The sequence below is a fragment of the Trichosurus vulpecula genome, chromosome 4, assembly GCF_011100635.1.
Source record: "Trichosurus vulpecula isolate mTriVul1 chromosome 4, mTriVul1.pri, whole genome shotgun sequence".
NCBI classification, from domain to species: domain Eukaryota; kingdom Metazoa; phylum Chordata; class Mammalia; order Diprotodontia; family Phalangeridae; genus Trichosurus; species Trichosurus vulpecula.
In genome coordinates, this window is record NC_050576.1 from 213,978,540 (window position 1) to 213,999,611 (window position 21,072).

The 21,072-nt window shown below is 37.6% G+C and overlaps 1 protein-coding gene across 1 annotated transcript in view; it reads left to right on the forward strand.

Annotated features, from left to right (window-relative positions):
• The window catches only part of CCDC57 (coiled-coil domain containing 57), a 312,170-nt gene that overhangs the window by 147,401 nt on the left and 143,697 nt on the right, over nucleotides 1–21,072 (forward strand). The window contains exons 11-12 of the mRNA XM_036754111.1: nucleotides 7,915–8,137; nucleotides 12,682–12,782. Of these exons, the coding sequence (XP_036610006.1) occupies nucleotides 7,915–8,137; nucleotides 12,682–12,782 (324 nt within the window). The remainder of the gene's footprint in view (nucleotides 1–7,914; nucleotides 8,138–12,681; nucleotides 12,783–21,072) is intronic.

Below are 21,072 nucleotides of genomic sequence, written 5' to 3' on the forward strand. Positions count from 1 at the left end.
GACAAATGTAGTCCTAAATGCCTAAACTAGGAAGAGATAAAAGATAAAACATAGAAATAATATTATAGATTAATATCATTAATAAACTCAAAACTTTTAAGCAAAATTATATTAAATATACCTCAGCAGTTTAGATATTTAAGAAATCATTCATTGTGATTAAGTGGGGTTTATACCAGGGATGCAAGGATGGTTCAACATTAGGAAAACAATCAACATAATTAATCATATTATAAACCAAGACACCTAAAACCACATGATCATCTCAACAGATACAGAAAAAGCTTTGGACAACACTTTTATGCTAAAAAGAAATCTACAAAGTATAAACCAAAAGGAAACATTTTAAATATAAAAAGCATTTATATAAACCCAAAAACAAACAAGAATTTATACCTTTTCCAGTATATGAGATTATGTTATAACCTTTTCCAGTAAATACAAGAGTGAAGCAAGGATGCCTACTTTCCCCACTATTATTTTATCTAGTTCTTCAAATGCTAGCAATAGCAATAAGACAAGAGAAAGGAATAATGATAGGTAAAGAGAAAATAAAACTATCCCTGTTTGCTGGTGATATGATGGTTTACTTGGAAAACCCAAGGGAATCATCAAAAATACTGAGACAGTAGCTTCAACAAAGTTGCAGACTACAAAATAAATCCTTAAAAGTCAATAGCATTTCTATATAAGAATAACAGAACACAAGAAGCAATAATAGAGAGGGAAATTCTATTCCAGATAACTATCAAATACATAGATTGTCTGGGGATTAACCTCCCAAAGTACACAAAAAACTTATATAGATTCAGTTACAAAGTACTCCTTAAAGAAATAAAAACCTAAGTAACTGGATAAATAATCAGTGCCCATGGCTAAGCTTTGTCAATGTAATAAAAATGACAATACTACCAAAATTAATTTACACTTTTATTGCTATATCAATCAAATTACCAAGGGAATATTTTGCAGAACTTGATAAAATAATAATTCATTTGGGAAAGCAAAAAATCTAGAATATCAAAGAAAATAATGAAAAGAAGTAGGAAAGGAGGGAAAATACCACTTCTAGACTTCAAACTGTAGTATAAAATAATGGTCATCAAAATCATCTGGTATTGATTAAAGATAGATCAGTAGAACAGCCTAGACAAGGGAGATTCAGAAACAATAGAACTCAGTTACCCAATGTTTAATAAAGTGGAAAACATAAATAGCCTAGGGGAAAAACTACCTATTTGGGTTTTTTTTTTTGAGGGGAAAAGGAAAGGCAGTTGGGGTTAAGTGATTTGCCCAAGGTCACACAGCTAGTGTCAAGTGTCTGAGGCTGGATTTGGACTCAGGTCCTCCTGACTCTAGGACCAGTGCTCAATTCACTGCACCACCTAGCTGCCCCAGAACTACCTATTTGATAAAGACTTTTGGGAAAACTAGAAAGTTTTCTGTCTGGCAGTTTTTCAGTTTTCAGTCTGGCAGGGATTAGTCTTAGACCAACACCTCATACCATATTCATGAATATGTGACCTTAATAGTAAAGATCACATTATAACAAAATTAGAACAGAAACACATCATAGAGCTCTCACAGTTGTGGGCAAGAGATGTCTTCTTAATCAGACAAGAGATAGAGGCAATTTTGTTGTTATTCAGTCATTTTTAGTAATGTCCCATTCTTCATGACTTCATTTGGAGTTTTCTTGGCAAAGATACTGAAGTAGTTTGCCATTTCCTTCTCCAGCTCATTTTACAAATGAGGAAACTGAGGCAAACAGGATTAAGTGACTTGCTTAGGATGACTTGGCTGGTAAGTGGCTGAGCCAGATTTGAATTCAGGAAGACTTATCTCCCTAACTCCAGGCCTGGCACTCTGTCCACTGTGCCACATAGCTGTCCCTAGAGGCAATTACAAAAGATAAAATAGTTAACTGATTATTCAAAATTGAAAAGCCTGTGCACAGAACACATTAATGTACATAGAATCAGAAGGGAAGTGGTCTGAGGGAAGAAAAAAAATCAGATTTCTCAGATAAGAGTTTGATATATAAACAATAAATACATATAAGACTAATAGTATTGCTCTATAGATAAATAGTCAAAGGATATTAACAAACGACTCGCCAAAGAAGAACTACAAAGTGTTCATAACCACATGAAAAATGCCTTATACATAATAAAGACAATATATGTTTTTAGTATTATTATTATTACAAAGGATATATGGTTATTTTTCATGTTGAAATTGGACTAGATAATCTCTTAAGTTTGCTTCCAACTGAGATTTTGTGATTCTGTGAAATGTTTAAGTAATTTATATTCATAAATGATGTTTAGAAAAAAAGCAAAATTAAAAGAATAGAGTATACACTATCATCATCTAAAAAGAAAAATGAGTGAGAATAAATGGACAACCAAAGAATTCTTGGTAGCTGGAGACTGGCAGGAAGAAAGAGAATATTTGTGATATTTTATACTTTGAAATTAAATACATTTATTCTGTAAAATAAGTTAGATTTTTTTCATTGATGACAAGTATATGATTAATAATTTAAAAAACGAAATTAACCAGGGGAAAATATTCAATATTCAGTCAAAAGGCATTTATTAAATGCCTAATACATGTCGTATTAGACATTAAAGTTACAAAGACTAAAGTCAAAGAACCCCTGCCCACAAGGAGTATATATTCTATTGAGGGGAATAACCTGTGCATAGATGCAAAGATATACATAGATATATAGATATACAAAGTAAATACCAAGTAATGTTGGAGCGGGGAGGAGGGAGTACTGAACAATGAGGAAATCAGGAAAAGCCTCTTGTAAAAGGCATTTGAGCTGAATATTAAAGAGACCCAGGGATGCCAAAAGGCTTGTCTGAGGAGGGAGAACATCCTAGGCCAAGGCACTGGAGATGGAATGTCATGGGTCACTTTACCTGGAATATAATGGGCATGAGAAAGAGCAATGGGAAATCATTCTAGAATGATAGGTTGGAGCTAGACTGCGAAGGAATTTTAATGTTAAACAGAGGAATGTATATTTTATCCTAGAGATAAAAGGTATCTAACTGACATTACTTGATCTGAAAAGTTACTGAGACCAGGCCCAGGCCTGATTATTCAACACCTTCATTTTATAGATTAAGGACTAGAGCTCACAGAGGTTATAAGTGACTTCCCCAAGGTCACAGAAAGGTTTAGTCAATAAGTATTTATTAAGCATCTGTTACTATATGCTAGGCCCTAAGAGCTAGGGTTACAAACAAAGGCAAAAAACAGCCGCTGCTCACAGTCTAATGAGGGAGACAGCATGTAAACAACTACATACAAACAAACAAGGTAAATTGGGGATAAACAACAGAGGGAAGGCACTAGCATTAAGGGGGATTACACAAGTCTTCTAGTAGAAGACGAGATTTTAGCTGGGATGTAAAGAAAGCAAGGGAAGCCCAGAAGTGGGGATGAAGAGGCAGAGCATTTCAGGCGTGAGGATCAGACAATGAAAATGCAAAGTTGAGAACATTGCCACTAGATCACAGTGGATGGGGAGTAAAGTGTAAGAAAACTAGGAAGAGTAAGGTTATAAAAGACTTTAAAAGCTAAACAGAAGATTTTATCCTAGAGGTGATAGGGAGCTACTGGAGTCTATTGAATGGGGAGGGGAGGGTGACATGATCATACCTGTGTTTAGGAAGATCAGTTTGACAACTGATTGGTGGATGGAGTGAAGGGGAGAGAGACTCGGGGCAGAAATCAACCAGAATGCTCTTTACTATACATTTTTGCGTAAGGATTTTTTTTTCTTTTTCTTCCATTAAAGGGGGGAGGGGAGGGGAGAGAGGGGAGATGGAGAGATGAGGAAAGAAAATAAATTCTTGTTCATTAAATTTATAGATATAAGTTCCTTACCTTGATCAATTATACCTATACCTTGATCATTACCTTTGTGCCACTATCAGGCAGCTCACCTCTCTTTAACTACCAAATTTCTTACCCATACCTATTAAAAAGAAGCTGATGGAGACTCTTAGAATCAGTTCACTTTGACTGGGATATAAGACAAGGCTAGGAACCAGTGACCGAAAGAGGGAATAGGGGCAAGAGAATCAGTGGTGACTTACTGCAAAAGTCAAAATACTAGGAATAGCACTTACTGATGGTATCTTCAGGAAAGCAGAGAAAATGTCACCCAGTTCTGAAAATGTTAAGCTCCACTCCTTCAGACCTTATTTGAAAAACTCTCATGAACTATAAGTCATAATCATTTCCCATTCCTTTTATACATTTTTCATAAAGGGCAACCAAGGATGCCACTAGTAGAAATATCCACTCTGATGAAATTGCAGATCTGTTGAACTATATTTTTCTGTTCTTATTTGATGTTATAAGCTCTCATTCCTGATATTTCTTACAGTACTTAGTCTAGAGGTTGCCTTTACATTTGCCACATTTTACCTTGTAGAAAATTCATTTTTATATGTCTTATCCCCTCTATTGAGCTATAAGTTTATTGATAACTGAGACTGTTATTTTTCATTTTTGTGTCCTTAGTGTCTTTCATAGTGCTTTCTATATAGTAGAACTGTAATAAATGTTTACTGGGTTGAAGGAAAGAAGGTACATGAAAGAAAGTTGAAAAAACTGATAGGTCAAGTCCATTCTGGATAGGCAGCATGAGGGAAAACAAACAAATCAGTCTTTGCTAGAAGACAGGCTCTTCCTCTGTAGGTACTGTAGGGAGATTCCAGACAGTCTCCTAAAGTTAAATACATTAAGCTAAGAACCTGAGAGCAGCTTATAATTCATCAACATTGGCTTTCTCCTGAACCCCTTGAAATTGAGTTTCCAAGTCAGTCAGTAAACTTTTACTAAACACCTGAGGTGGCACAGTGTATAGAGTGCCCGGACTGGAGTCAGAAAGACTCTCCTTCCTGAGTTTATATCTGGCCTCAGAGGCTTATTAGCTGTGTGACCCTGGGCAAATCACTTCACCCTGTTTGCCTCAGTTTCCTCATCTGTAAAATGAGCTGGAGAAGGAAATGGCAAACCACTCCAGTGTCTTTGCCAAGAAAACCCCAAATGGGATCACAAAGAGTCAGATACAACTAAACAATAACAACAACGACCTACTATGTTCCTGGCACTATGATAAGCACCAGGATACAAAGAAGGGCAAAAGACAGTCTTTGCCCTCGAGAAGCTCAGACTGATGAGGGAGAGAACATGAAAGTAACTATGTAAAACCAAATATATACAGGATAAGTTGGAGATAATTAACAGAGAGAAGGCACTAGAATTAAAGGAGTTGGGGAAGGACTTTCTATAGAAGATGAGATATTTAGGTAGGACTTGAAGGAAGCCAGGGAAGCCAATAAAGAGGACATTCCTGGCATGGGGACAGGTAGTGAAAATGCCTGGAGTTGGAACTTTGAGTATCTTGTGCAAGGAGCAACAAAGAGACCAGTGTCATATCTGGTATACAGATTTGGAGGGGATAAGGGAGATGGGAGGAGGAGCAGAGTAAGGTGTAAGAAGACTAGAAAGAGGGGTGGGGGGAAAAGAAACTAGGTTATGAGGGGTTTTGAATGCCAAATAGAAAATTTTCTATTTAATCCTAGAAGTGATAGCGAGCCACTGGAGTCTATTGAATTGTGTGTGTGATGGTCATACCAGTACTTTAAGAAGATTAATTTGACAATTAAATCTGAAGGATGGACTGGAGTGGGGAGAGACTTGTGGCCAGCCAGCAGGCTGTTGCAATAACCCAGGCATTAAATGATGAAAGTCTGTATTAGCAAGCACCCTAGTACACCCAAGATGGCCTGCTAGCACAAGTTCTTTGATCTACTTTTATAAAGGAAAGACAGCTTCAATGGGGTTAACAATCCTGCTTTAATTAAACAATGCAGACTTTATTCTATCTAACCTTCTCAGAAGGGTTGCTGAGTATCAACTCCTACAGCATTCCCTAATCGCCCTTCTCACAGGGGCCAGCAAGAAGGGGGGCACCTCCCCCTACTTCTCTGTGGGGTCAATCAAGACAGGCAGAACTTGTGCATTCCCCTAAATACCCTCAAGCCCCAATGGGGGCCAGTTGAGGCAAACACAGATTCCCCCCAAGCCTCAATCGGGGCCAATCAAGGCACATACATCATCCTAGCTTATGCATTTCAGCCTAAAGATTCCCCACTCACTGTTAAGTGCCCACCTGCTTTATACTTACACTCCGCCCCTCCAGGGTCCTGACCTTTACAATCTAAACAGGCGACACCTGGCCCCTACAATCTACATGGGTTGTGGAGGAGATATTTTGAATGATAGAACCCATATCCACCTGGGAACAAGAGATTGTTATGGTCATGGATCCTGGAAAGCAAACTCCTTACACTTACAGGGTCTTCCTCCTAGATGCTGTGGAAGTCCAAAAGACAGAGATACATACAGTTGAAAAATATGAAGGAAAACTTTATGATAGAAATGTCACTGGAACTGGGCCTTGAAATATAGGTTTAGACAAGTGGCATTTCAAAGGAGCCTTAGAAGGAGGAAGAAAAATGATGATATTCGAGAGAACTGATGTGATGTGGACAGGTTCTGGGCAAACATAACACCTAGTATTGAGACCACATGGCAGCTGGGGAATTAAGCAATATGACTGACAAATAACAGGTGATACCACAGAGCTACATGGCAGGGTGAAACAAATCTAGCAGAATATACTGTAGGCAAATTGAGCAGGACAAAAAATTGGGGAAGAAGGGTTGGGGAATAAGTCACTCTCTCTCTCTCTCTCTCTCTCTCTCTCTCTCTCTCTCTCTCTTTCTCTCTCTGTGTCTCTCTGTCTCTCTCTCACACACACACACGAACTTGGAGCCATAAAGAATTTGAGGAAAAACTAAGGATATAATTTTTTTCTGTAGCAGATGGGACTTTATTTTTTAAATATTTTTGATTACGTGTGAAAATAATTTTTAACATTCCTTTTAAAATTTTTGTGTTTAGAACTTTCTCTGACCCTCCCTCTCATCCTTCCTCTTTGAGAAGGCAAGCAAGTTGATATAGGTTATATATGGCAATCATGCAAAACATATTTCCATATTAGTCATGTCGTGAAAGAAAACACAGACTGAAAGAAAAGAAAAACCCCCCAAATGAAGTAACTAGGAGGCTTCAATTCAGATTCCAGCACTTTTTTTCTCTGGAGGTGGATAACATTTTTCATCATAAGACTTTCAGTATTGTCTTAGATCTTTGTATTGCTGAGAATGGCTGAAACATGCACAGTTGATCATTGTACAGTGTTGGTGTCCCTGTGTACAGTGCTCTCCAGGCTCTGAAGGATGTAACTTTAAAATCAATTCATGATTCTCTTTAGTCTAGGGGAAGACTCTTTGGGGCTTAGACAAAGGTTTACCCTGTTTGTCCAGAGAATCAGATATCAAAGCAGTATGGCCAACCTGACCTGGGGCCAGAGGGGGTGATCTCAGGGCTCCCACTTGGAAATGAGATTTTAGGTGCAAGAACATCTCACCATGTCTGGAAGCAGCGGCAACCCAGATCTACCTTAGATCTCGATTATGTATTTAGCCCCTATCTCAGACAGTTGAAGTAGAAAAAGATGTGGAAGGGGCAACTAGGTGTCTCCTAACTTGTACAAACCAATCAGTAGTTAAATTTTTTATGTTTTTTAGCTTACATTTTTGTAGCACTTTAGGTTCGTGAAGGATTTTACATATATGATCTCACTTTTATCAGGAACCTGTATTCTGTAAGCCCATGTTGTTGTATGATTTATTATTCCTTAGTTCAGCTAAATAATGTGTTTTTTTAAGAACTAAGTAGGAGAAAAAGGGATCTCTTCATATTTTTCGGGATATGGGAGGGTTCTTTGCAAAAACTTGTTTATTTATTCCATAGGTGCTCCTCACAGATCATAGAATAAATGGAAGTAAAGGTTTTCCATCCAGTGAGATTCAGAAGCTGCAGGAACAAAATACAAACTTGCGTACTGCAATTGCGCACATGAGGAAGGAAATGGAGGCTCTAAATGACCAAGTCCCCTCTTTTACCAGCACTGGAAAGAAGATCCTAAATGCAGTACCCTGTGATCCAGAGGCTACACCAGACATATTAGTTTCTGGTAAGTTTAAAGAAATAAAAAAGAAAGATTCATACCTTGTGAGTTTCAGAGTCATGTAGATGAGGTTTACATTCTTTTGCACAGTTGCTTCAGAGGATGATGACCTTCTGGCAGAAAATAATCCCAAGGCAAGGGCTTTTAGGCTAAGTTTTAGTTCCAGGGAATATGCTTTGAGTAGTAAGAAAAATAGGTGGAAGTAAATAATAAAGAAGCATGAGTACACTGTAGATATTGGTATTCATTTTGGAAAAAAAAAAAAGAATTAGAGTTTGAGTTACACCAAACTCACAGTATTGAATCCCATCATATTTTGTTAGGTCCATGATTTTCCTTGTAGGAGTACTCCCTTCACTGAAGAAACCCCTCCAGACCCTCTTGTCATGTGTAGTATGTGTACTTGTGCATGTGTTTGTGCATGCATGTTTGTGTGTGTGTGTATGTGTGTTTTCTGTGTCTTCTATAAATCCCCAGAAAGGATCTCCCTAATGTCCCTTCCTTTGGTTCAGATAGTAACTTAGGAATATTAGTGTAAGTCTGTCTATCTCTTCTCTTGCATTCTCACTACATGACCATCTCACTTCTTTTCCAGTCATACAGGTCTTCTTGTTTCATTTATTTATAGCAAAAATGTCAGTATAAATATCACCGAATCCTTGGGCTATTTGTCTATTCATTGTTAGTCCCAGATTGACCTTTAGGTGCTAACAATTACATTAAGTTTATAGATGTTCAGAACTGTACTCCTTGCTGCTCTGTGCACACTTTTCAGGCACTGTGCCACCTTCCCTGCCAAAGCTAACAGCGTTACAACAGACAGAGGACCTTGTTTTGTTTTTGTAGTTGGCTTTCTGCAGCCAAAAACATTCATCACCTGGTTACAACCCTTCTGGTGGTGATCCTGTCTTTACTAAACTGATGCGCAGACAGATGTATTTTGCCACTGGTTCTGTATTTGAAGCTTTTCTAGCTTGGTAGAACTGACCAGAGCTTGCATTTTACTAGCATAACTCTCAGGAATGAGGGAGGCGGTGTGTTCAGTAGAAAGAGTATTGACTTTAGAGTCGAGGGGATCTATGTTCAGATCCTACCTCTGATGACTTACCACCCCTGTGACCTTAGGCAAATCAGTTTATCCTCAGTTTTCTCATCTCTAAAATGGACTAGCACTAGATCAGTCAATCAGTAAACAGTTATTAAATGTGTTAGGCATGGGGCAGCTAGGTGGTGCAGTGAGTAGAGCACCGGCCCTAGAGTCAGGAGGACCTGAGTTCAGATCTAACCTCAGACACTTGACACACTTACTAGCTGTGTGACCTCGGGCAAGTCACTTAACCCCAATTGCTCTGCCTTCCCCCTTCCAAAAAAAATTATTTTAAATGCGTTGGGCACTATGCTAAGCAGCAGCGAAACAAAAAGGAGCAAAAAAAAAAAAAAGCACCTGCCTTCATAGAGCTCACAGTGTGAGAGCTATAGAGTGGTCAAGGAGAATGAAGATTGAGAAAAGAGATCATTAATAACTTTGGAGAGAGCAGTGTCCATGGAATGATAAGAATGGAAGTCAGATTGTAAAGGGTTAAGGAGAGAGAATGGAGGCACCTGTTGTAGAAAGCCTTCTCAAAGAGTTTCAGTATAAAAGGCAGAAGAGTTAGAGCACACTAGCAGGGATAAAAGGATCAAATGAGGGTGTTTTCAGGGTGGGGGAGACATGGGCATGTGTGGAGTCAATAGGAAATGAGCCAGGAAAGAGAGAGAGAGAGAGATTGAAAACAAGTGAAAGAAAGGGCATAATAGAGGGAGCAGTCTGTTGGGGGTCACTTGGGGATCACTTGAACAAGTAGAGGAGTTAGCTTTGGTAGAGACTAAGGCCATTTCATCAAGTGAGATAGGGCGGAAGGAGGAGATCAAGGCAGAAATTATCTGAGTGATAGGAGATGAGAAAGAGGGGAGAAGAGAGCTCATGGCAAATGGATTCTGTGAAATATGAGGCAAGATTCTCAACTGAGAGGGTGGGGGAGGGAGTATCATGGGAGGTTTAAGGAGAGATGCAAAAGTTTGGAAAAAACCACTGTGGAGATTGGGATAGTAAATTGATAAGGGTTGTATAGTAAGATTGCCTAGAAATTTGTAGGGGACCCAATTAGAATGGTTGTGATTTTCTCCACCTTTGTTCAGAAGCATGTGTGTAAGAGTGAAGACCGCAAATGGTTTAGCTGGGCATAATGGGTGATAGGATAAGGGGGCTAGGTATTCGAGAGATGGCCAACTCTGGATCTGTGATCTTGTGAATCCAAAATCTCCTCCATACCTCCATAAGGTGTCAAAGTAATCATTTTGTAGAGGGAACTTATAGTAGGTTTTCATTAAATAGGAATAATTCATTGATTGCTTTCAGTCATATTTATTTCACATTTATTTAACTTTCAAGGATACCCAACATTTTTGGGCTCTGTGGGATTCTATAGGGTAAGGGCTCCATTTTAATTTTAAACTGGTTGTCCCATAGACGTTTCATATTCAGCATGTCTGAAACAGAACTCTATCTCTCCCCCATCCTCATACTCCTCTCCCCTGGACTTTTGCAGTAACTTCTTAATTATTATCTTTGCCTCTGATTTCTTCCTTCTTCAATCCATTCAACATTAATTTAGTGATTTTCATAAAGTACAGTTCTGACCATTTTACTTCCCTACTCAATAAACTTCAATGGTTTCTCATTGCTTCTGAGATAAAAATAAACTCTTTTGGTGTTTCAAAGCCTTCACAAAATGGGCCTAATTTCCTTTTTAAGCTCATCATATATTACTTCCCTTCTCAGCCAAAGTGGTTTTCTTGCTACTGCTCACACACACACTCCTCCTATTACACTGATACAGTAGATTGAATCTGATACAGACTGGACTCTCAGTAGTTTAGGTCAGATATTAGAACAAAGCCAGACCCCCATAGGTCATTCAGTAGTTAAGAAAATGAAGTTTCCTTAGCCGTAGCATTGAAACAGTACCCAGCAATATGGCACTCACGCAGCACGGAATTGGTCCCCTTTACCTCTGAGTCCAGTGAAGCTTTAGAAAAACAAGTAGCCATATCCATGTGACCCCTTGAGTCAATCAGATCTTAACTACAGCTTCCTTGGGTTTTAGGAAAAGAATTAGCCTAACATGTATGGCAGGGATTACAGTTAGCCGTGTGTGTGTGTGTGTGTGTGTGTGTGTGTGTGTGTGTGTGTGTGTGTGTACAGATAGACGGATAGATAGATAATTTATGTACGTTTTGTCCCACTGATAAAGTCTTGCCTTGCGAGCAGGGCTTTTTCATTTGGCTTTTGAATCTTCAGCACCTAGCATAATGCCTGGCATATAGTAGGCACTTAATAAAACTTGTTGATGGATTGATTCAAGGGTAATATGTCATCATAGATATAGATACAACTCCTAGCAAAGTACCTTCTCTATATTCAAATAGATCTGTGATCTCATTGATGAGGGCATTTCCTCCAACAATGCAGTTCAAGGCCCATCAATGAAAGCTTATACAGAGTAAGCACTTAAATGAATAAATTAATAGGTAAACAGCAGTTAAAATGATTAGGTATTCAAAATATCAAATATTTTGTTCATATTTAGACAGGAAGAATGTTTGGAGCAGAGATAATACAACTTTTGTCTCAAAAAAAAAGTGAGCTTAAAGCTGGTCTTTGAATGATGGAGGAAGGAGGTATAGCCTAGGGTCAGAAAAATCTTGTCTAAGCACGATGAACAGAGTAAGAAAATAGAAATAGAAAAAGGATATTCATACAAGTTAAACATTAATTTTAAAAACAAACTTTCTTGACTAAGCTTTTAAAATTGCTTTTGTTTGTAGACAGCAGTTATTTTTATGTTTGTGGGCATATGTACAGGTTACATTCAATCTCATGAATCTTACTATGAAATTTAAGGCAGAAATTTAGAGCAATAGAAGAACTATCAGATGGTTTATATTCTTGCTGAAACCTCTTTTTAGATCATCATCTCTCTTTGATAGAAATTCTAATATTTAGTACTATATTCACATTTTGAATGAAAACATTAATAGAGTCCTCTAGTTAAGTATATATTTTGACAGTTGTTATGCCCTAGAACACATTATGCCAGATATTCAGTGGTATCTAAAAAGATTCCTGCCATCTTTGAACAAAGATTATTCCTTGGTATGTAATGTGTCTTTAACATTCTATGGATCTAAATTGTTATAAAGAATTTAACTTTCAAGGAGATTAAATAATGGAATAAGTTACTAAGGGAGATTATAAAGTAATTGCCCCTAAAATACTTTCGAGAAAAGAATGGACAGCTCGCTGACATGGATGATTTAGATATTCATTCTTCTTAAGGAAGAGAAATAAATCCTATCTCTCAGTTTCTTTCATGTCTGTTGTTATATATTTTATACATGAAACCAAAAAGTGCAATGGGACTGTGTGGGTATCCCCAAAACCTAAGATTCTTACTAAGACTTGTAGTACTCTGTCCTCTTATTGCATCAGTTAATCTTCTTTCCATCAGGTTTCTTGCTGGCTGATAAAGTTTCTATTGGGATGGCTTTGAAGAAGCTACAAGCCAAAGCAGTTCTCTTGGATTCCATGGTAACCCAGCTCAAACAAAAGGTAAGGCCTCACCCTATTGAAGCTCAGAATTGTCGAGTGTCTGAACAGAGTTGGAAAGTTTTTTCTTGGCTTGGACATAAAGTTGTTTTTGTTTTTTTTTCTTTCTTGGGGATGTTTCTTTCTTTAAAATTCTATCTTTTCAATTCCAGACAGGAAAGAAGCCAACATCAATGTAAAACAGCCACATTTTGCCCTTCCCCTACTGATGTGAACAAAATACTCCTCTTTTCATTCCTCCAATTCACCAACCAGTTGCTTAGATATTAGGATGGTTTTTTTTTCCTAAAGACTAGAGTCAGCCTAGGGTTTTAACCAAGTAAAGTAAATGTTATCCCTACATGATAATTTTTTAGAAAATTTTTTGCATCAGGAAAAGAAATATTAATAGAACTAATTTTAATTAGCTAGTGAGTAAAATTAGTTTTGAGTGAAGAGCACGGAGTTCTTTTCTTGGCACTGCTTTCTCCGTTGGTAATCACCAAATTATTTTCCTTATTTGAGCCTATCTCCTAATCTGCAAAATGTAAATCCTAATACTCCCAGGTAGTTCTGTCAAACATTTTAAGCTTCTTGGGTAAAAATGCTCAAATATTTCAAAGGGAGAAGGAATGAAGACTGGATCTGTGATTTCACTGGTATAGAGAAATCCCAGATGAGGAAACTTCTTGTACCAATGCACTTTCTCTGCAACTTATATTCTTAAAGAATTGGCTAGAGTACTGAGAGATTAAGTGACTTTTCAAGGATCACAAGGATGGTGTATCAGAAGTAGGATTTGGCCTCAGATCTTTCCTGGTATCAAGGCTCGCTCTCTGTCCATTAGGCCATGCTTCCTCATTATGAGGATGTATACAATGAGACCAGACTTAAAGTCTGCTTTTCTTCAATGAAAAGAGAAAGTTTCTAGACTTTTTAAAATTCATCATGATGGAAAAAAAGAGTAGGCCTAGAGCAGAGGACAGTGGAGCAAACAGGAAGTTAAAAGGTTTGTCTCTACTCTGTGCCTTAGGTTTTCTAGTTTTTGAATGGACTTTAGTTTCATAATCTATAAATAAAATGAAAGTTATACTAAATGACATCTTAAAGTTTTTCCAGTTCTAAGTCTTATAACATAAGTTTAATATTCCCTTTTACCAGATAAAACGAAAAAGCTCTAAGAGCTTTGGTTCTGAGCAAAATAGTAGAGGTGGTAGTGATGTAAATAATGGACAGTAATTCTAATGATAGTTTAGCTTTATTTCTTTCACCCCCTAAAAATATTCTTTGTAACCATTCACTAATTTATGAATCTTCGTAGTTCTCCTCTAGCTTTATGCAATAAGTAATAATACTTGTAGACCTTTCATTTGATCATCTTAAAAGCACCCTATACATATCAGCCTGTTACAGATATATAAGAAGGGAAATGAGGCCAAATTAGTTAAGTGACTTGCTGAAAGTCGGATGAATAGTACCAGGCTTTTCGAGTTTTGTATCTTACCACTTATACAATAACGTCTCAGTTATTTAGAAAATAACTTTTTGAAAACATTCAACACACAGTTCATTTTATTGGTTGTGAAGTTGTAAACTTGTATCTTGCTCAGACTTGGCTTGATTTTTCTCCTAGTTGTTAAGGGCACTACTATCCTTCCAGTCTCCCAGGTTTCTAATCTTGCTGTCATCTTCAACTCTTCTCTCCACCTCATCCACCAAACAAATGAAACAGTGATTCTGAGCACTAATGCTCCCCATTTTAGTCTAGAGTGGTGGAGGCCTATACAATTTATGCTCCTCCTCAGCTTTGTTATGATTTGTTTATCCTAGAGGCTACCACTGGTGAGGTGAACATGTCCAACAGGAGGACAAGAAAAGCAATTAGGCACATGATATCATATGTGTGTTCACATGGAAATACTAACCTGAAATTTCTTAGTTTCTATTAAACAGCAGGAAAGATGGTCTACTATATTTTAAAATCAACTTTTTCTTTCTTTTTAAAATTTTGAACTTCAGCCAGACAGAAATAATTCCTTCCTTCTTTCCTTTCTTCTTCCCTCTCCTTTCTTTCCTTCCTTTCTCTTTTCCTTCCTCTCTTCACAAACATAATCAAATAAATTGTAATATAGGATTGTTAATACTGGTAGAATTGAATTCATGAACTAGAAATGCTGCATGTTGATTCCATTGGGATTTTTGTTCTGGCCTCAGAGTTCCTAATACGTTCAACAATATGCTGCCGTAATGCTCAGGTTGTGGATTTCCTTCTGGATAGTAAGGTATAGTTCTTTTTGATACTTGCCAAGGGTGACATTTCCTCTAATAACTTGATCTCCAAGTTTCTGCCTTGGACAGAATGGATTTTGGCAGGGAATCTATATGCTGACTACTACATCTCCTATAATATTTTAGCAAATATGGATACTTTCTGATTCCTGTTTGGATATGCTTTTGCATATCTAGTGAAATGGTCAGTGCCCACTAATATATGATATGTTCTTGCTATCTCCATTCAGAGACAAAGTCAAGACAGACAAATTCCAAAGGTTTTCTGGTGCTTATTTTCTCCTAATAGTAGCATACATTGGCAATACTTTTCCTTGCATACATCAGCACACTTCTTTAGTGACAGCTACTCTCATTTTATATCATTAAAATCTGTTTCTCAATAATTACAATTCCAGAGTCCTCTCTTGACCCATATTACAAAGTCATCATTCAGTGCTTTTCATGGGATATGCTCTAGTTAGTACCCAGTGGTATCATTTGTGGGTTTTATCATAGCATGGCACAGCTCCTATTTCTTCCATTGTCTTAATAGTAAGAGGGCTTCAGGCAATTGGAACTTGAGTCCTTTAGCATTATTTCTTCACTTCTTGGCTTAAATCCTTTCTCTTGGTTGTTCATCAAATATCTGCCCACTGCCAGTCATCAAAAGACAACTGAAGCAAAGATGGTTGGTTCAGTGAAATGAAAATCACTTATGGTACTGGCACAGTGTCTAGTGAAAATCCCAAGCCCCCAGATCCACTTTAAATTGACTGTAACCCAGCTCCCTTTGTGTCACAGATAGTTTTCACAACTTTCTTTCAGTATTGTAGCTTCCTTGTCACATGGCCTTCGGATCAGAACATTCTTATCCACATTAGTCTTCCCTGGCACCTATAGTATGTGTTGAAATCATAGCCATGTAGTATTGCTGCTCACCTCTAACATGTAACATCCAACTTGGCATTCATTAAAATGTCAGTGGATTGTTATCAATCCACACTTGGAATTTTGCTCCTTATAGATAGTCTCAGAATTTTTTAGTGACAGCATACGTCAAAGCCAAAAACTCCAGCTTGTGAATGGAGCAGCAAATATCACTGTCAATCAAACCTCTGCTAATTAATACAGTTGGTCTCTGATGACCCTCATTCCCTTTGTGTTAGACTGCTCCTAAGCTCTCCAGTTTTGCGTCTTTGTGCAGGATGATAGGCTGGATTGGATATGCTTGTTCACATTTGTTGAATCCGTCAATCCAAAGCCAGATGGCTTTGTAGATTTTGAGATAGTTTTGCATTTCTTACTCTTCTGTTTTTGGATCGCTTCAGTCATAAATGAATGAGTGAAGTTATTTGATAGTTTAGCAGCAGCAGCATAGCTCTTAATAAATGTGATGAAAACTACCAAATCCTAGAAAATGTTTAGATCTCAAAGATTCTGTGAATGTGACCAATTTAAGAGTACTTAACATCTTTTCTGAAGCAATGCTTATACCTTTTAAAGATAACTATATAACCCACATTCTTAGAGAGGCTCTATAAGATCGGCATGTGTAAATTGACAGCTTCAAACCAGCATTTTCTCACCAGTCCATCATTTTATTAAATCCTTCCTCAGGTTCTTCCAGGGTCTTTCCAAAGACAATGCTGATTTTAAAGATATACCAATATTTTTATATAATTCATAGCTCTAATTACTTTCATCAGCCCCTAGAAGGTGGCAGGTTGCTTCCATAATACTTTGGGACACACACTCAAACTAGTCAACTCCCACCAAAGAAATGAAAGCAAAATTGAATCGATGTTGAGCAGGGGAAGCTTTCAGATGGTCCTTACTTCTTCTTCCCTGCACTACCTAATTTTCCTGAGATACAAGTGGAATATTCATTACAGCTACACATTTGGCACTCCTTACAAGACACTGTGAGATGGGTGCAAGCAGAATGGCAGAGCAGGAAGAAGTTCAGTTAACTCTTCCTCAGAATTTATCCAGATCTAGAAAATGCTCTGGACTGAGTCCTGATTGTGAAATTTTAAAAAAATCATAAAAGTCATTTTTCCAACCCAAGTCAGCATAGAAGCATTCTACAGGGTGTCCCTAAAGTCTGGACACATAGGCAAAAATGCATATTTTGAAATATTTGGAATATTAATAGACCTTAGCCCCCTTGACTTCTTTTTCTGGGGTATGCTAAATGAGAAGGTGTACTCAATGAAAATCACAGATGCAACACACTTGATTGAACGCATAAAGAGTGAATGTGCTAAAATGACGGCAATGTAGAGTTATTGCATTGAGTTCACGTGAATCTTGCAAAGTACATCAGCCTTCACATCACAAATAATGGAAATCATATTGAAGATGCTATTTGTTAATGTTCCAATTAAATAAAATGTTGTTGAAAATTTCATTCATTTCATTTCTTGAAAATATGCATTTTTGCCTATGTGTCCAGACTTGAGGAACACCCTGTAGTTAAGGGAGAGGCTGTGCAGCAGGACCATACCCATACAGGGATACCTCTCCCCCCCAACTCCTACTGGGGCACAAAGACAGAAACAGCTGCCAACTAGCAACTTTGTCTACCCAGTCCTGGATCAGAGATCCAGGGTGGATTGAGGAAGGTACCTTGCCTAGGAGTGTCAATGCAACATAAGGAGCAATTGTGGGCCCTGGGTGGTATACCTAGAGAGGAGCAAAGTCAGAACTAAGCAGTGATTGTGTGATTTAGATCCCAGGAACAGAACAGAGTTTCAGTTCCAGCTTCTAGCCCAATCTGAAGCTTACAGAAGGGCAGCAATCAGACTTTACACTAGATCAGAAGACCACTTTGGGAGCACTGAAAGCTTTCAGATCCCCAGTCTAAACTATACCTGAGATTCAGAATAACACAACACTCAGTACCGCCCAAGAAAGCAGCAATAATACCAGCCAAGTCCTTCCCTTCTGAACAGTGCAAAGCTCAGTGCTAACTGACATCAAGTACAAAGCTGGGAAATAGGCTGGAAGAATGAATGAACAAAAAAAAATGAATCCCACCATAAAAAGTTGTTATGGTTACAGAAATACTCAAGACATAAACACAGAAGAGAATGACTCAGAAATACATACAAGTAAAACCTCAGCGAAGAATATAGCTTGGGGGCAAATTCAACTAAAATTTCTGGAAGAAATGAAGCAAGAGTTTAAAAAGAGGAGTTAAAAATGTTTTTATTAATGAAATGAGGGCACTAGAGGAGGAAAAAAGAGCTATAGAAGAAAGAATTGAAAAGATAAAAAATAGCTTGGCACTAGAGGTACAAAATTTCCCCCAGAAAAAAAAAACTCCCTGAAAATGAGAGTGGACCAAGTAGAAAGATAATGACTCTGAGAGATAAGAAGAATTTTAAAAACAAAGTCAAAAGCTGAAGATAGAAAAGAAAATATAAGGTATCTCATAGCAAAAAAATAACTCACTGGGAAAAGATTGAAGAGAAAACATTCAGGAATCATTGGGACTTCCTGAATGCTATAATAAAAAAAGAAAAAGAGGCTATCATATTTCAAGAAATATTAAAGTTGCCCAGATCTCTTAGAACCAGAGGGCAAAGTGGAAATAGAAAGAATCTCCTGGTCACCTCCTGAAAGAAATCCTGAAATGAAAACTCCCAGAAACATCATAGCCAAAACCTATATAGCTTCCAGGTTAAAGAAAAAAAAATACCACAGACATCTAGAAAGAAAGAGTTCAATTACTGGGGAGCCATAGTCAGAAGCATGTAGTTAAGTGCCTGTGACTTTAAAGGAGCAGAGAGCTTGAACTACCACATTCCAAAAAGCAATGGATATGGACTTACAGCCAAGAATAACTTACCAACAGAACTAAGTATAACCTACAGAGGGGAAATGGACCTTTAATTAAATAGAGGACTTCCAGACATTCCTGATGGAAATATTAGGGCTACATAGTCCAAACGCTGGAGTTAAAGACAAATTTAAGAAGGTAAACATCAGTGATAAAGAATTAAGGATAAACTGCTTACATTCAAAGGATACATGTGTCCCCTCTGAACCCTATCCATTAACAGGAGCCGTAAAGGAGGTCTAATTAGACAGGTCCTAGGAGTGATTCTGTTATATCTTGATGATCTTAAGAGAATAATGAAAGGGGGGAGTATAAAATACAGGAAGAGGCTAAGGCAAAGGAGGCTTAGTAAAAATTATCTCACATAATCAGGGTGTATAAGCAGATATCTAAACAAACCACAAGAGGGAAGAATACACACACACACACACACACACACACACACACATGCACACAGAGTTGGGTATAAAAATACACTCAACAAAGAAATGGGGAGAAGGGTGAAGAGAAAATTAGGAGGAGGGTAGATTAAGGGAGGGCTTAATTCTTAGCAAAACAAACTCACTAAAGATGTACAAAAATATAGCTCTTTTTTAAAATAGTTTTTTTCCCAATTACATGTCGAGACAATTTTTAGCATTCATTTTTACAAGATTTTAAATTCCAAATTTTTCTCCTTCCCTCTTCATCTGAAAATGGTAGGCAATTTGATGTACTTTATACAGGTCCTATTATGTAAAACACATTTCCATATTAGTTACAGTTGTGAAAGAAGAACAGATCAAAAGGAAAAAAAAACACAAAAAAGAATACAGTAAGTGAAAAAAATATGCATTTAGAGTCCATCAGTTCCTTATCTGTATGTAGACAGCATTTTCCTTCTTGCATCCTTTGGACTTGTCTTAGATTGTTGTGTTGCTGAGAAGAGCACAGTCATTCACAGTTGATCATCACACAGTGGTGCTGATACTGTGTACAATGTTTTCTTGGTTCTGCTCTTTTCACTTTGCATCAGTTTATATTAGTCTTGCCAGGTTTTTCTGAAATCTGCCAGTTCATCATTTCTTATTGCACAATAGTATTCCATTGCATTCATATACCACAGCTTGTTCAACCATTCCAGAACTGAATTTCTGGATTTCCAATTCCCAGGGGTTTTTGCTATGAAAAGGGGTGCTATAAATATTTTTGAACATGTAGGTCCTTTCTCCTTTTTTATGATCTCTTTGGAGTACAGATCTAGTAGTGGTATTGTTGGATCAAAGGGTTGTAAGGGCAAGCAAAGTGGGACTTTTTACTGTTTTTTCTTTTGGAGTGCTTCTCAGGACTAAGGCAATCAAGTGCCTTTGATTGAGTCTTGCCTTTGTTTGTAGGAAGGCCTACATCCTTTTGCTAATTAGGTCATGAGAGGTGTGAAGCCCTTAGGCCCAGAAAAAAAGGTATATATGCTTTGAGGTTAGCATTTTGCTTGGGGCTCACTCACTGGAAGAGTGTAGTATGATTTGACCAGATGAGACTCTGGGTAGCTGTTACAGAGCTGCCCCACCCCAGCTTTGAAAACCCAGATGTTGCTGTTTTTTCTCTGGTAACTATATGTATTGCTATGGTCAGACAGATAGAAGCTTGTTTGTTGATTTGTGTTATTTTGCTTTGTTTATAATTTCTGCTTGTAATTTCTGTTTGTATTTGCTCTGAAGTTCAGGGTGCTGACTTTTTTCCCTGAACTAAGTGTTTTCCTTAGAAAAGCAGATCAAAGAACTTGTGCTAACAGTCCTCCTGTGCGCTAGTGTTATTGGTCTTACACAGTCACATTGTTGTTACGAGGGTATGTCCAGTTTGTTTGCCCTTTAGGCATAGTTCCAAATCGCTCTCCAGAATGGTTGGATCAATTCACAACTCCATTAACACTGCATTAGTGGTTTTGTTTGTACAAAAGCTTTTTAATATAATTAAAATTATCTAGTTTACATTTCATAATGCCTCTAACTCACTTAACTTCTCCTTTAAGAATATGGATGCTACAGTTCTGTAGGAAGAGAAGAGAAGGCAGGTGAAGGGGAATGAGTGAATCTTGCTCTCATCAAATTTGACCTGAGGAGGGAATACCATACATACTCATTTGGGTATCTTACCCCACAGGAAAAAAGGAAGAAGATAAAAAGAAGGGGGAATGATAGAAGGGAGGGCAGATGGGGTGGA